Here is a 16728-nt window from a genome sequence, read left to right on the forward strand (position 1 = left end):
GCTATGAGGGAATTGGTGCTCTCTTCACACCGTTTGAGTCCCTGGGATCAGGATCAGGCTTGGTGGGAAGTGCCTTTAGCCCCTGTGCCTAATCTTGAAGCAGGGACAAGATCTGTTTGTGGGAAACTGAGACCTAAGTCAAATGCTTACAGAAGTGTTGACTGATAGCAGTTTGCCACAACTTCCCTGCTGCTGCTTTGCCTTTTCCTGAGGACTAGGAACAAACTCCTTAGAGAAGTACCACTTTCATCCTTAACAGCATGATTTTAGTTTGGGGTACAAGTTCTACTAAAAGTTCCCAGAAGCAATAATTCAAAGTAGGGCCAGCGAGGACAAAAGAATTTGTTAGAAAGGACACCCCACAGTTCAACAAAAGCAAGTTTGGTTTATTTGAATGGTTTCATTAAATAAGTCTACAAAGGTAACAAACTGAAGCACAAAGCGCAATCTTACAAGAAGCGCAACACCCGGAGTTAGTGCAAAATGTACAGTTAACGGCTGCTGAGAAACCCCAAGGTTTGAATTCAGTTTTAAACAGTGTACATTGTTAAATAACGTAAGGAAAACATTTATAATTCTGAAAGTTCTTTTTAAATGTGGAAAAAGATACTCAAAGTGTACTATTAACACAAAAATAATTTAAACAGCTCAGTAGCACTAGCTTGTTTCTCTAGGCTTCAGTTATTTCATCCACAGGAGGGGGAAATCAACAGTAAGTAAACCTCTGTGAAGGGGGAACAGACCTCAAAATGACTAAAACCAAACACCACATGCTGCATATGGCTCCCTCTACTGCTGGTACGAAGCACTCGGTCATCCTGCAACCTGTTTCACTCCCTTGGTGCCGCTTACCTCTCCCAAAAGGAATTGCTGAGTAAACACTTTGGTAGCAGGACCTGAAACTTACACTTCCCTCTCCTAAAACTTTCAGCTCTCACTTGCATCTCTGGGCCTCGACCAACCTAAAAAGAACAGGACTCTTAAAGGAAGAAGCCTTGCTAGTGTGGCAACTCCTGGGATGTGTCATAAAGTTGGAAATGTGTCAGTTCCCAACTCAAGGTGAAGGAGGAAGCACCTAAGAAATGAGTTCTACTTTTCTCCACTTTTCCAGAATATTCAGATCCCTAACAGCCAATTAGGTCCTTATTGCCAGAAAATTAGATAATACTGGTTGGTTGCTGTTATTTGGGGATATAGGTATTAAAACGTGAGAGTATTAGTTCTAATATAGATGTGCAGGCAGCACAATAAATTGTGACTGTGCAGCCATTTGGACAGGGGTAGGAAAGGAAAGAAGCATGTTTTCCTACAATGCTTAGAAAGTCAGCTGTGGGTCAAGTTCCCACAATACAGTACTTAGAGCAGAGAAATGTGTGGTACATGTGCAACAGAGGTGGGGGGGGGGGGGCAACCAAGCAGGTTTCCTTCCTTAGAGCAACATTTTCCATCTGTGACTTGGCACTGTCATCCTTCCCAACTTAAAATCTAGCCTGCTCCCCTCTCATTTTGTTTAATTTCTTCTAGGTCTTGTTTGTTCACTGGCCAGGCATCACTTCAAAAGGGCTTGTCCCCACATACCCACTCCTTGTCCTTCACACAGCTCACAACCCTCCTCATTCTTTCTGAAACAGAACTTTGTTTTCAACACTGATGCCAACCTCACTGTGCTCATCTTACACCTGCTCTACACAAAACTGTTGAACGGCTGAAAAAAAAAAACAAACAAAAAAACAAAAACAAAACAAAAAAAATAAACCAAACCAAAACCAAAAACACTTTCATTTTCCCTTTGGCATATCCACTGCTAGGGTCATGTGGACCTAAGATTTCTTTCCACATACCCGTTGGTGACCTGGGGTCTGGTTAAGTTGATGCTAACAGCAGAAGCAATAGAAGTCCAAGGCACTAAAATATCCAGCAAGCAATACTGGGAGAACAGAAGTATTCAAGTACAGTAATTTATACAATTTTACATTCACATTTATTTATCTAATACAATGGAAATACAAAGGAAAAATTTAAAGTGTCTTAATAAGTAAAGGACAGAGCTAGCTTTTGTGTGTGTGTGTGAACCTTTTAAACCTTTCAAATTTTACTCTTAAAACTAATGTTGTCCAACAACATTTATATATCACAGTGTTTCCACATCAAAACTGATGGCAAAGTTACATGTCCACAGGGAACATCATTGTTTTCCCTAATTGCTAATGCCGCAGTCAAAGCTGCTAATATCTTTTGCTTAAAGCATTAATGACCTATGTAAGAAAGGGTTGCGACCCCAGTCCCCTGGTGTTTTTCACTAGGTTGTAAAAGGAAAAAATAAGTGGGGATAGGGATCAGAGTGGGAGAGAACCTTTGTCTTAAGGTGTGCACTGTTGAGGAAATAAGGAATTTGGTTGGGGCACATGTCAAAATTAAGAGCTCTACCCACTTAGAGATATATATCGGGTTTGGCTTACATTGAGCTCTTGGGGCTTTCTGGTAACAAGGCTCTCTTATAGCTCTAGGCCTTACTGGTGGGTACAAAAACAGAAAAGCAGACTCAGGCAGCCCCTCCACCAGAAAGCTGTTCTTTCCTTCTTTTTTAATTCCAACAAATGGAGAAGGAGGGTGGTTCTCCATTCTGAGGGTTCAAAATGGTATTAAAAACATTCCCTTCTGGCAAGAAATAACCAGTTAAATGCAGCACTAGTAGTTAGTATATAGGCTACTTCCCCACCCCCCACCCCCCAGCATTCCATTTCCTGCCCCCAAATCTACTCAGTTAACATCCTTGCTGCTGACTAGGTGGTCCGTAGGTTGGAACCTGGGGGGTTGCTGATGGACTTCTGCAAATTGCTGATGTTGAAATTTTGCAAGGATGTGGTTCCAACAGGTTGGAACTGGCCAAGGGGCTGTGGTGCTGGACCACCTGTTCCACTCCACTGAGTGCCAAATGGGGCAGCTGGAAAACCATACTGCTGTGGGGGGCACATGGACTTGGTGAAGTGACCTAGAGAGGTAGCAGATGCTGCAGAGATGGGGGTAGAGCCACCCAGGTTTGAGGTCATGGAAATGCACAGCTGCCCAGGAGCAGAGAACTTCCTTGCCATTCCAGGGCCCTAAAAACAAGAAAGTAGCAATGAGAATTTGGCATAGGTGAAAACCCAGACACAAAATGGGTAATACTGCAATGCTCTTCTAGAGCTGAGATGTTCTAATCTTAGCATTATCAAAATATAACAAAGCCTCCCATACTCTTTATTGGCTCTACCCTCAACAAGGAGTGAACACTAGGATCTGAGATGTGTGTGCATAGGTGTTTATATGCACATGCAGTAGTGCAGGATGCTGAAAAGTGACTGTTGCCTTGTTTTCTCAAAAATAGAATCCACAGGCTACTGAAGAAGGGAGTGGTAAAGGATGGCATGCTAGCCTTGGCAATCTCTGATGTGTCTGTGTGTTAGTAGTCTGGCAGGTAAGGAAAAGAGGAGACTCACCTCATAATTCATGTGTCCTTTGCTGCCTCTTCTGCCTGAAAGATTCATGGCATCTCGGGCCCAGTTATCTACCAACTTGTGCAGGTCATCTGTGAATGTGCCCTTCCTACTGGAAGTCATGGCAGGAGGCTGGGCCTGGGCAGCCTGGCTACTCACTGTTCCTCCAACGGTATTTGTGCTGCTGGTCCCTAGAATTGTAAGTAACACAGTGTTAGCATTAAAGTGGGAGTCTGGAATATAACTCTGGGGGGAAAGGGGAAAATGTCATAGGATAATGAATGGCAAGCCACAGAATGGGGAGAATATTTGGGAAGCCATGCAGGAGAGGAAGATTTTGAAGTATTATCTGTTTGCTTTTGCATAACAGGTAATGAAAATGGTTTCTCTTCCACAGCTTGTAGATAAGGCTCAACAACTTGGAATGATGGCAGGCATGAAGGGGAAGGGCATTTTCTAACACTGGGACTGTCTGCCAGTACTCTATTCCCAGCAACACTGATGACGGAGTGATATGGTCCACAGGGCTGGCTGCTATGGAACTTTGTAGAGAGCAGGGCCAAAAAAGTACTGTGTACTGGGCAAATTATACTACAAAAGCAGAGATCAGTGCTTCTGTGGAAAAGATGGGGTTCCCAGACTATATGTGTACTGTGGCATTCTTTAGAATGCTCTTAAACAGAAAGAAATAAGGAGATGCAACATGCTTTGTTCAAAAGTTTTCAGATGGAACCATAAACATAAAATTTGTAAATATAAATATGGAAGGAGTCAAGGCTTCAACTCCTCTCAATGTCCCATGAGTAAAGAACTGAGATAAAGCAGCAGCAGATATGCCTGAAATTTTCAGCTCCATAAAGTTATGGTTTCTTGAGGATTGGGTTTTAATTGGTCAAGGATTCTCATCCCTTCTCCCCATTCTTCCCAACAGAAGAAGCACTCCTGGGTGGAAGCAACAGGAAAATGCAGCTGAGGCAGGGGTGCAGAGGGGAGAGAAGGAATAGAGGTTATGATGAAGGATTTCTATTGCTATGGTTTGATGAAAAAGAAAGGAGGAGTCTGTGTCCTGCCTGATTTCGGTTCAGCTGGAGGGCACACTGAAGGTTATTCGAAGAGGCAAGTTTTAGGGAAAAGGGAAAGAAGAGTCATGGTCTTATTTTTGGTTTTTAACCCCCACTTTATTAGCACTTCACATTTACTACACAGTAAATAAAGGATACTATAGTAAGTTGTGAGCCATAAGGTCCTACCATACTCAAGGAACTCTGGGACTAAGTGCATGCGTTTTCCTGCTTTCAAATGCCAAAGCAGCACACCAGAGCACAGCAGCACACCTGAAGCAACCCTACCTACAAATACCCACTGCAATCCTCTGTTGGTACCAAAGGGTATATCTATTTTACCACGTAGGGAATATCTCTAGCTAAAAGCATGTCTGTGCTAGAGGAAAGCTAACTTGGGTGAAGCTGCAGAGTGAGGATGCTCACATGCTTCTTTTGGTTGCTGTGGCAAGATGAAGTGTTGCAATCACATGGTGCCTGCTAAAACTGCAGGGGATTGTTACTATACAGTGTAAAGGTAGAGTAATTCACCTACAGTACAGGAAACCAGGTGGGAAAGTATAAGCACAGGAAACAGCCTTCCTTGAATAGCAAGTGTGGGACAGAGGTGCAGCGGGAAGGAAGCACAGGCCATGAGATGGGCAGTTACCACAATGGGGAAACCCAGAAAGCAGGCATGTGGCATGCACGAGGACTAGCATCCTGCTGGATGACAGGCCAGATGATCAAAACAATAAAAAAAAAATCCACAAGTGAGCAGAGCTGTTGATGCCAGATGAGAGAAGCCAAGTCAGGGTGAGCACTGCTTGTCCAAAGAGCTCATGCTACAAGTTACACTTCTCTAGTTTGATGCTAGTTGCTCTTGACGCTGTGAGGGCCCTTTAAAACCAAATGCCATCCATTTTAGTCTATATTCCTTAAACTGCATTCTGAAAATGAGGTTTACCCTACACGTGAGTCACCCTATAGTTTAGATTTTTATTATAGTTTCTGACTATCATCCATTTTAGTCTATATTCCTTAAACTGCATTCTGAAAATGAGGTTTACCCTACACGTGAGTCACCCTATAGTTTAGATTTTTATTATAGTTTCTGACTATAAAGTAGGATTAACAGTCTTTCTGCAGAGTGTGGTTACTTTAAAATGTTTTCATTCCCCAAAACTTTATAAAGTAGGATAGATTTTACTCTCCTAAACTCATGTTCTAAGTTTCTCCTATCCCTACGCTGTCAGATTAAGACATGTCCATTGGCCGTTATAAGACATATTTACTGCCAAAGAATCCCACCCATAGAATTTTCTTGTTAACTCTTGATATTCTTATAACCTGTTGATTGCTAAATTCTTAGCATTTGTACTTATTTTAATGTGAAAGCCCTAGGCTAAAAAGCCAAGTTCTACCAACCAAGCAGCATTCCTCTCCCTATTAGTTGAGCAACAACTTCCACTGTGCTATGAATGAGATGAGAACATGGCTCTCTGTACACCTAGACCACTGAGTTTCTGGTGTGACCAACTGTGGTGGGAACATGCTCCCTGCCTCAGAGACTCTTCTGTACATGTCTTAGGCAGACACAGTGGATCCACGACTAACCCAGCTCGGCTCACAGGAGAGCACTGACTATGAAGTGGTTTCTCAGTCTGGAAGTAGTAGTAATTAAATATGGCAATTAAGCATGTTAAGGAATATATCAGAAAGGGGTGCAGGAATGGATGGAAATTAGGAAACAGGGAGTTAATGAGGCTTCAGAGTTCAAAGAACTCATGGCTTTGCAATCAGGACCAAAAGTAACCGAAAGAAAAAGATAATTACTACAGAGCTGGTTGCAAGGACAGACTTTTTTCACCATCTTCCCTGAAGCACAAAGAGAGAGCAGTGTGTTAAAAAAATATCAGTGTAAAATCTTTATAGACTCTCCAAACAGCACACAGAAGCCCAGCAAGAGAAAGCAGGAGGGGACATAGCTGGGTGGACCTGGTAGCCCTAGATGTAAATACAAGATAAATCTAACTGGCTTGTGAGTATTAACAATTATCAGATGGACTATAAAGCCTGGATGGCAGATGCTGAGCTTTTACACCTAATCTGTTTCTAAAATATAATGTGGCATTAAGGCTCTAGAGGAGGAAGGAACAGGTCTCACTGCTGGAACTTCAAATACCCAAGCAGTACTTCCATTGACCTTGTCCTACTTCCTGTTTCTCCTGCTGGGTTGTTATAAAGCATTTAAATCAGTACCATTGTTAGAGCTTTAAGTTAATTTAAACTGGTTGTTATATTTCCACATCTTAGGTACACACCGGTGTACATACATACACACACACACACACACACACACACACACACACACACACACCCCTATACCACATATACAGACTCGCTCTCGCTTTCCCCCATATGCCCCATCCCTTTCAGAAAGAATTTAAAGTATGTGGAAAAAAAGCAACCTTTAAATATAGAGCATTAAGCCAAGCCGTGCTTCCAAACTATTTTGAGAACATAGGATAATGTATCTAAAACTCGTAAGGGTACCCCCACTCTTTCAACCTGTTTTCTATGTATTTTTTTAAAAATCTGCCTCCTAGGGTTTGTCCAGCAGTTTTACATATCATGATGCACCTTTGATAGGTATAAGGCCTTTCATTTTCAAACAGATAATGCTGCCTATACTTAAGAGTATGCTGTGAGATACAAAATTAATTCAAATGGTGCATATCAATATTCACAGAAAGAAGCCCTGCTTTGCCTTTTTTCTTCTCAAACGTATCAGGTTGTATATTCCAGGCCTGGCAGGTCACATTTTACTGCAAAATACCCACTCTTATTAATACTCTATTATTAACCTTTCTAGCTGGACACATAAATTAAATGCTTATTAAAGTGTGCTAATAACATGTAGTCAAAGCTACCCTAATCAAAAAAAAAAAAAGCTATTGATAAATGCACACCCAAATTATGCATGCTTGGAAACTACCAAAATGGACAATGCCCTGCAGACACTTTGTTGAAGAGCTCAGCCCTGGACCACTGACATGTGTGGGAATGTGGTAAAAGAAGATTATAGGCAGAAGCAATCCATAACTAACTCAGGAGAAAAAGAACAGGGGAATAAGGATGACAAATATGTCATTGAGGGAAACAGAGGTTAAATCTAATACACAAAGGCACAAGAACAGAGCAGAGAGCAAATTCTTCCCACCATGAAGAGGCCAAAGGCTCCCTGAGCCATACTTAGAAACACTGATGGCTTTAGCACATGCATTTAAAAGCACTAAGAACCACACCAGAAGTTTGAGGCCTTAACCGATGTTATTCAAATTCTAATCAAGTTCTTTTTCTTACTTGAAGTTTTTCTTTTTAAATTTTGTTTTCTTTCAATATACACTATTGGTCACCTATTAAGTGCCAGATGTTTTTATAGACAATATCACATTTAAATTGCACAATAGCCCTAGGAAGTAGGCACTGGCTATTCATTCCATACCTGGAGAAGACAAGATAGGGCAATATGCTCTTGTGCTGATGTCACCTTAGTCTTAATGATTAAATTAAGATTTATTTATTTTTATTTCACATGTATGGGTGTTTTGCCTGTGTGTCATATCTGTGTATCTTGTGTGTGGGTGTGGTGTTCTAAGACCAGAGGAGGATGTTAGATTCTCTGGAACTGGCACTGTAAACTGTTGTGAGCTGCCATGTGGGTATTAGAAATTGAGCCTGAGTCCACTGAAGAGCAGCCAGTGCTCTTAACTGTTGAGCAATCTTTCCAGCCCCACTCGTACGTTTTTCTTTTGGTGTGTGCTCTTCTGTGTATAGATGCACATGGAGGTTAGAGGACAACCTCAGGTGTGGGTCTTCATGCGAACACCCAGTAGTTTCTGAGGAAGGGTCTCTATTAACCTGGGGCTTGCTAATATGGCTAAACTGATGTGCTCATGAGACCTGGGATCCTTTCTCCAACTTTGCTACTACTAGGATTACGTACAAGCCAATATGCCAAGCTTTTAACTTAGGTTCGAGGGATCAAACTCAGGCCCTCAATCTACATAGCAAGCACTTTTCTGAGGTATTTTTTCTAGCTTCCTGCACCTTGTTTTTAAACAGAAAGTGGGGAAGTTCTATTAATATTAAAATGAAAAATTTCATGTGTAGGTATTTAGCTTTGGTGTTCAAAAGAATAAATGCTTTGTCAAGTAAACTATACTAAATGTTCTTTGAACTACTTAGTGCCATAGAGTTGGTAATGGTGAAAAGAGATTTCTACCATTTTTTCAACTTGCACATATTCAGGCTTAATTAAGAAGGTGAACTTCTACCTTCAGTTAGAATTGGTTAGGAACATGCTTCCTGTCCTTTTTTTTTTTTTAATTTTAATTCTGAGAAAGGGAATTGTTATATAGTCCATGCTGGCCTCAAACTTGCAATCTTTGCTTTTCTTTCATTAACATGGGATTCATGGGCACATACCACCACTATTGTCACTGAATATGACTGTGTATTGCAGCCTAAAATAGATCTAAAAGAAACAATTCTACCTGAAGCCTCTAAAAACTTACTGTTGCTTCTGGATCTTTTACTATAATTAACATGGGGACCCAAACTTCTGAGGGTAATAATCAGCCAAGCCACTGAGTAGATGAACTATAAAAGACAAATGAAAATGGACTGCGTGACAAATCAGATCCAAAGCAGCAGAAAAACAAGGACAAGGAAGGAGTAAAGGTGTTACACACAAAGAGCCAAGCAGGGCGTACTCAGAAATCGGGTCCTCCTGCCACCAGGTTTGAATGTCACCTGCTCAGATGCACAGTTAAACTTCGCACAGCCTGTGAGAAGGGAAAAGGAAAGAACAGAGAGGAGAAGAGACAACACAACTACAAGATGTTAGAGCTTGAGGCTGGAGTGGTGACACACTGGATGGCAATGTAGAAGAGCGAGATCACAGGGAAGTCCATCTGCTGTATGAGACAGAGACGCCAGGCCTCACTCCATTGGCAGAAATGAAGCTTTTTTCGGTTGGAACAATGCTAGCAACTTTGAGTTGTTCCTTATAAGCAAATACATTGACTGGGTAAAGGGAAAATTGAATGTTTAGATTTTAAGTAAATGTGCAAGAGGCACTTACTTTTCTGTAGTCTGTCTGCCCATTCCTTTCTATCCAAACACCTAATTCATTTCAATTTTTTAAAAATAACTCCTCTGGGTTTTTTTGTTTTGAAATAGGTGTCACTACAATAGCCCAGCCTGGCCTCAGCCTCATGAGTACTAGAACTAAAAGCAAGTGCTACAATACCTGGCTTTCTTTTCAAAAAAAAAAAAAAAAATTTTTTTTTGTTTTTGTTTTTTCCAGACAGGGTTTCTCTGTGTAGCCCTGGCTGTCCTGGAACTCACTCTGTAGACCAAACTGGCCTTGAACTCAGAAATCCGCCTGCCTCTGCCTCCCTGGGATTAAATGCGTGCGCCACCACCGCCGGCTTTCTTTTCAATTTTTAAAAAACATTTTGTGTGTATGAGTGTTTGGCCTGAATGTAAGACCATACACATGCATTGCCAATCAGAGGTCAGAAGAGAGCATCAATCACATCCCCTGGGAAGGCTGTTGAGTCTGTGTGAGTGCTATGAATTAAATAAACCCAGATCCTTGGTAAAAGCAGCTAGTGCTCTTAACCACTAACATACCACGTCTCTCCTTCCAGTTCTCACTTAATTTTAGTTACTAAAAGTTCTGTGCAGCAATGTTTTGAATAATACTAAACAAAACACTATTTTGGAAAGTAGAGTATCGATCAAGAATTTGATCTTAGGACATTCCTCCCTTGGAGCCCCTCCCACTCTCAGGAATTTTCTTACTTTCCTTACTAAATCAATGTTCACTATGTATTAAAAAAATAGATAAAAATAGATGTTAGGGCTAGTCATTTCAGTATGCCATCAGGCTTAGAAGTTTAAAAGCACATTCAATGGCTTAAAAAAAAAAAGACATTAGCTTTTAAAAACGGCCAGCAACTCCTTAGAATTTTAAGTCTTGGCTTAGTGTGAAAGGTTAAGGTCTAAGTCTTAAATAAGCTATACATATAGGCTGCAGGTATAACGATCACTCTTTGAAAAGAAGCTATTTCAGAGCTGGGTTTGGTGACTTACACCTGTAATTCATGCACATGGGAGGCTGAAGCAAGAGGACTTCCAGGAGGACCCAGGTTAGCCTGGGTCTACATTGAGTTACAGATCATTAAAGTCTAGGCTACATAATGAGGTGCTGTCTGAACAACAACAAACAACACAAGAACCTATCCTACCAGATAGCTGGAAGCAAGGAGACCAGTGATTTTAATCCCTACTCAACTTTTCTGCTAAGCTCAATGGCTAGTCATTGCTTAACAACTCAGGCTCTTTCTACTCAGCTGATAGCAGTAAGTTATTCATCTTGCTTTTGTACCCAGTATGGCAAAATTTCTCTTTCAATGTTTCTGGGAAAATGGTGGTCACTTTGAATTCTTACCTTGACCTGGAGCAGAAAGGCTTGGTACTGAAATGGCACCATCACTGGTAAAGGCTGAATAGAGGTTGTCACTGGAGGGAGATGGCTTAAGAGGCTGTAACAGCTGGTTGTGCCCAGTCTCTGGGGTGTTGCCTGGGGGATGAAGGGTCTGTTGGGGGTGTAAGACTGAAGTTCCACTCTGACCAGACAAGTTACCTGTTGAAAGATAAAGAAGTATGAAAAGTCATGCAGAAGGGGCTGAAGATATATTTCAATTCACTAAGCATTTGTGAAGCACTGGATTTCATTTCCAGCACCACATAAACCAGGGTATGTGGTCAGCATGTCTGTAATCCTAGGACTTGGAAAGTGGAGGAAGAATGATCAGGCATTCAAGGATCCTTAACTGCACAGTAAGCTAATTTCAGATACGTGAGGCCAAAGCTTCAATAAATAAATAGCTAATAAAACAAAAAGAAATAAGAAAAATAAATTCAACAACACAAAAACCTTTCCTAATACACTTATTGTTTCTGGTTCCTATTTGTCCTGAGTGGTAAATAAAACAAACACATAAATCCAGAAAACGACAAATGGACAAAAACTTTATTGATATGAAGGTGAGAAAAATGAATTATAAACATAGGGTTACTATGAATTGCTCAAGAATGATAGCTGTAGATAACAAATAGAGCTCACTAGACTGAGCAAAATGTATAGTAAATTAGACTATAAGATAGATTCCATTTCTATTTCCATAATTACTGTTTTCTGCCTATTAGAAAGATGGTGTCTATACAAACTGGCTGTTAGTCTCTGCTTACATTTTCTTATAAACATGCACAATATAAGATATATAAAAAGGGGCTGGAGAGATGGTTCAGTGGTTAAGAGCACTGGCAGCTCTTGCAAAAGATCTGGCTTAGATTCTAAGAACCCACACGGCAGCATACAACTGTCTGTAATTTTAGCTCCAGGGGATCCAATACCCTCTTCTGAACTCCTAAGACAGCTTATACATGTGTCAAACAGACACACACAGAGAAGCAAAACATTCATAACAATGCTTTAAAAAAAAAAAAAAACAAAAACAAGAAGGTGTTGAACAATGATGTAGGTAACCGCTGACTGGTGAGTATTTAAACCTCTTTTTTGGATAAAAGAAAAAGAATCAAAAATAACAGCAGGGAGTTATGAGTTACATCAACTGACCATAATTTCTTAGTTTCCAAGTTACTAATTAAATAGACATGCACTAAAAACTATGTCAAATCCAGAGTCTGAGTCTGAATTAGCTAGACATATCTCTATTAATATGAAGTTGAATAAATTGGTCAAGTATAGAAGAAAAGGTCTGAATAAAAGTTTCTAGATAAAAGAGAGCAGGTAAGAAATTTGCAAATGCCTGCTTTCCTACTTCAACTAGACCTAGAAAACAAATGTGAAATCAACCCACTTTTAGCCCTCTTTTAATTTTGAAACCAATTAGCTGTCATATACTACATAATTTCAACAAGGACAAAACTTTCTATCCCATTAAAATAGGCATAGTCGGGGGCTGGAGAGATGGCTCAGCAGTTAAGAGCACTGACTGCTCTTTGGAAGGTCATGAGTTCAAATCCCAGCAACCACATAGTGGCTCACAACCATCCATAATGATCTGATGCCCTCTTCTGGAGTGTCTGAAGACAGCTACAGTGTACTCACATATAATAATAAATAAATCTTAAAAAAAGAAAAGAGAGAAAGACTTTAAAAAAAATAGGCATAGTCTGTTATGAAAAGTTATGATTTCGTATCTTTGATTAGAGTCACCATCTAGTTCTTTAGTATTTCTTTTAAAAAGATACATGAGATGCAAAGCGTCATTTAGGGTATTACCACTTAGGCACACTCAAGTCTCTGACAGCTACATTAAGTTTATACAATTATGGTCAATTCACAGACATTTAAAAAGAAAGAATCTTAAAGCTGGAGAAATGGCTCTGTGGTTAGGAGCACTGGCTGCTCTCCCAGAGGAACCTGGTTTCAACTCCCAGCATCCACATGACAACTCATAACCATCTGTAACTCCACTTACAGGAGATCTGCAACCTCACACAGATACATATGCAGGCTAAACACCAATGTACATGAAATAAAAATACATAAATTAAAAGAAAAAGAATCTTTAGTTTACTAAACAGAGAATTTTTTTCTCCTAAATTCCCAAGGGTCTGATCAAATGTTACACTATATGAATTGACAGAGCTAAATGTTTATCCTGAAGAATAATCATAAACAGAGTGTTAGTAAGATAAACAGCAATATCAATTACATTTTAAAAAGGATATAGTGTCCACAGAGGTTCAAAATATACCAGAGATAGAAAAGTCAAAGAAAGAATGTTTTAGAAACCTAAACACCTTTGCAATGTAATAGAAGTTTACCAGTGTTTAATAGTTACATACATGGTAGGATACAGAAATACAAGATGACTGACTTGAAGGCCCAGGGCTTTGTACCTGAAAGCTGTGGGCTTTTATTGCCCAATGAGCTGCTGCGACTAGACTTGCTGCCTTTGCTTTTAGTAGGTCTCCTCCTTCTTCCTGACAGAGGAGCAGCTGGGGGAATAATGACAGCAGGGGGAACCTTGCCCAGTTTAGTATATAAAGATTCAATTTCGTGCTTCTGGCGACTCTGCAGGTCTTGAATCTCTTTAAGATGTCTACAAAAGATAACCAAACATAAAAACATGAACATCATTGTTGAAATAAGAGTTAAAGCATATTCTTAAATCTGCATGCAAGTGTTTACACAGCTATGAATCCTTTTTGTTGTGCTGTGAGATTCTAGTTTGACAATTCATTTTTGCTGGTCTCTATTACATAAGACACATTCTAGCAAGCTCCTAGTGTAGATAGCATGCTACAGAAGAAAAGAACTTGAGGCCATACAAAGGATAGGTAAAAATGCTACTGTGATTCAAGTGATAATTAGCAAAACTGACCATATTTCTTGAATAGAACACCAATAGCTTATGTTCTAAAATTAAGAATTGAGAAATGGGACCTCATAAAATTGCAAAGCTTCTGTAAGGTAAAGGACACTGACACTAGGACAAAACAGCAACCAACAGATTGGGAAAAGATCTTTACCAATCCTACATCCGATAGAGGGCTAATAGCCAATATATACAAAGAACTCGAGAAGATAGACTCCAGAGAACCAAATAACCCTGGGGTACAGAGCTAAACAAAGAATTCTCAACTGAGGAATACTAGAGGGCTGAGAAACACCTAAGGAAATGCTCAACATCCTTAATCATCAGGGAAATGCAAATCAAAGCAATCCTGAGATTCCACCTCACAGCAGTCAGAATGGCAAAGATCACAAACTCAGAGGACAGCAAATTCTGGAGAGGATGTGGAAAAATAGGAATACTCCTCCAGCCAGGCAGTGGTGGCGCACACCTTTAATCATAGTACTTGGGAGGCAGAGACAGGCGGATTTCTGAGTTCAAGGCCAGCCTGGTTTACAGAGTGAGTTCCAGGACAGCTGGGGATACACAGAGAAACCCTGTCTCGAAAAAACAAAAAACAAAACAAAAACAAAACAAAAGAACCTCATCTATTGCTGGTGAGATTGCAAGCTGGTAAAACCACTCTGGAAATCAGTCTGGTGGTTCCTCAGAAAACTGGGCATGATACTACCAGAAGACCCTGGTAACTCCTGGCATATACCCAGAAGATGCTCCAACATGTAATAAGGACACATGCTCCACTATATTCACAGCAGCCTTATTTATAATAGCCAGAAGCCTGAAAGAACCCAGATATCCCTCAACAGAGGAATGGATACAGAAAATGTGGTACATTTACACAATGAAATACTACTCAGCTATTAAAAACAATGAATTCATGAAATTCCTAGGCAAATGGATGGAACTAGAAAATATCATCCTGAGTGAGGTGACCCAATTACAAAAGAACACACATGGTATGCACTTACTGATAAGTGGATATTAGCCCAAAAGTTCAGAATACCCAAGATATAGACCACATGAAGCTCAAGAAAAAGGAAGACCAATGTACTGATACTTTGTTTCTTAATACCCATGGCTCACAGCCAATCAACCAATAGACTAAACATAGGATCCCTAATGGAGCAGCTAGAGAGAGGATCCAAGAAGCTGAAGAGGTTTGCAGCCCTGCAGGAGAGCAATAATATGAACCAAACAGTACTCCCAGAGCTCCCAGGGACTAAACCACCAACCAAAGATGGCTACATATGTAGCAGAAGATGGCCATTTCAGACATCAACAAGAGGAGAGGCCATTGGTCCTGTGAAGGCTCAATTCCCCAGAATTGGGGTATGCAAGTCAGGAAATTGGGGAGGGGGGTAGTGGAGGGATGGGGGATTTTCGGAGGGGTAACGAGGAAAGAGGATACTATTTGACATGTAAATAAAGCAAATGTCTAATAAAAAAAACTGATCACAATTATATATTGTAGTGCTATTATTAGATTTATGTTATAGATTAACAAACAACCAAGAGTTAGTTATTAACAAAGCTGGAGAGATGGTTCAGCAGTTAAGAGCACTTTCTCTTCTCATAGAGGACCTGGGTTTAGTTGGCAGCATCCACATCACAGCTAACAACCATCTGTAACTCTAGATCCAGAGAATGATACTGTCATTCGAGGGCACCAAACATGCAAATGATGCACATATATACATGCAAGTAAAACACTTATACACATAAACAACTTTCTTTAAAGATGCCAATAATAAAAAAATAATTTAATAATATAGACGTGTTGAAGAGATCCCAAAAGTAGAAATGCCATGGGTGCTGATGAGTACAGGACAACCCAACAAACAATGTATCAGGTAATTTTAGCTTTTGTGCATCAGTTTCTGTTCAAAAGGGATGTGAGAATAGCATCTGTATTGAAAAGCTATTAATACCAGGTAAGGTACTAACACTACTTTACCTGTAAAAATTACTTACTTTTCTCGCAGTCGTCGCAGTTCTAACCTTAAGTCTTCATCTTCAATGTCGGACTCATTGTCACTACTCATGTAAGAGGAGTTGAATGAATTACTAAGGCTTTGACTTAGATTCTGGATGGGAAGGCTCTTTGAACACAGGTGAGGGGGAGAGTGTGGACTACCTGAGCCATCCTCTGTACCCCTACTTAGAAAGGCAGCCTCCAGGTCTGAAGATGGCCCATTCAGATGAGAAGGTTCTGCCAGTTCAGGCTTCTCCTTCTTTGGTATCACAGCAGGAATAATAGTTTGTTCTGAATCTCTGAAAGGAGGAGAGGTCACTGGTCCCTCTTTTTTGAGCTCTGTGACCTTGTCCTCAGTTCTTGAAACAGAGAAACGACCCACTTTGTTGGCTGTAGTTGTCACCTGGAAACGTCCAACCTTGGTAGGCTGCCCTGCTTCTAACTTTGCTTCTGGGGTAGGTGTTTTGTGGGTACTGTCTGGCACATCTAAGGAGATGCCAGAAATAGTAACTCCATTAGGCTCTGGCTTTACCAGAGTACTTTCTGGACTACTACTTGAAAGAACTGATGACTCTGATGTGCTAGATTCAAAATGAACCGACTTTGTATCTTCTGACCTATTTTTACGCTCTTTCTGGGCATCATCCATTGTAACTGAAACCTGATGGAAAGAAAGAGAGAATGAAGTACAATTAAAATGATGTCCCCGGCTGTGG

At 40.4% G+C, this 16728-nt stretch overlaps 1 protein-coding gene across 7 annotated transcripts in view; it reads right to left on the bottom strand.

Moving 5' to 3' along the window:
- Positions 1-365: 365 nt before the first annotated feature.
- The window catches only part of Wnk1 (WNK lysine deficient protein kinase 1), a 130817-nt gene continuing 114454 nt past the window's right edge, over positions 366-16728 (bottom strand). For all 7 annotated transcript variants that reach the window (XM_052174718.1, XM_052174715.1, XM_052174717.1 and 4 more), the window contains 5 exons: positions 16012-16673; positions 13523-13725; positions 11040-11234; positions 3480-3667; positions 366-3101 (listed from right to left, as the gene is read on the bottom strand). In XM_052174718.1, the coding sequence (XP_052030678.1) occupies positions 2784-3101; positions 3480-3667; positions 11040-11234; positions 13523-13725; positions 16012-16673 (1566 nt within the window). In that variant the 3' untranslated portion in view covers positions 366-2783. The remainder of the gene's footprint in view (positions 3102-3479; positions 3668-11039; positions 11235-13522; positions 13726-16011; positions 16674-16728) is intronic.

This window comes from Apodemus sylvaticus, chromosome 2 (genome assembly GCF_947179515.1).
Source record: "Apodemus sylvaticus chromosome 2, mApoSyl1.1, whole genome shotgun sequence".
NCBI classification, from domain to species: domain Eukaryota; kingdom Metazoa; phylum Chordata; class Mammalia; order Rodentia; family Muridae; genus Apodemus; species Apodemus sylvaticus.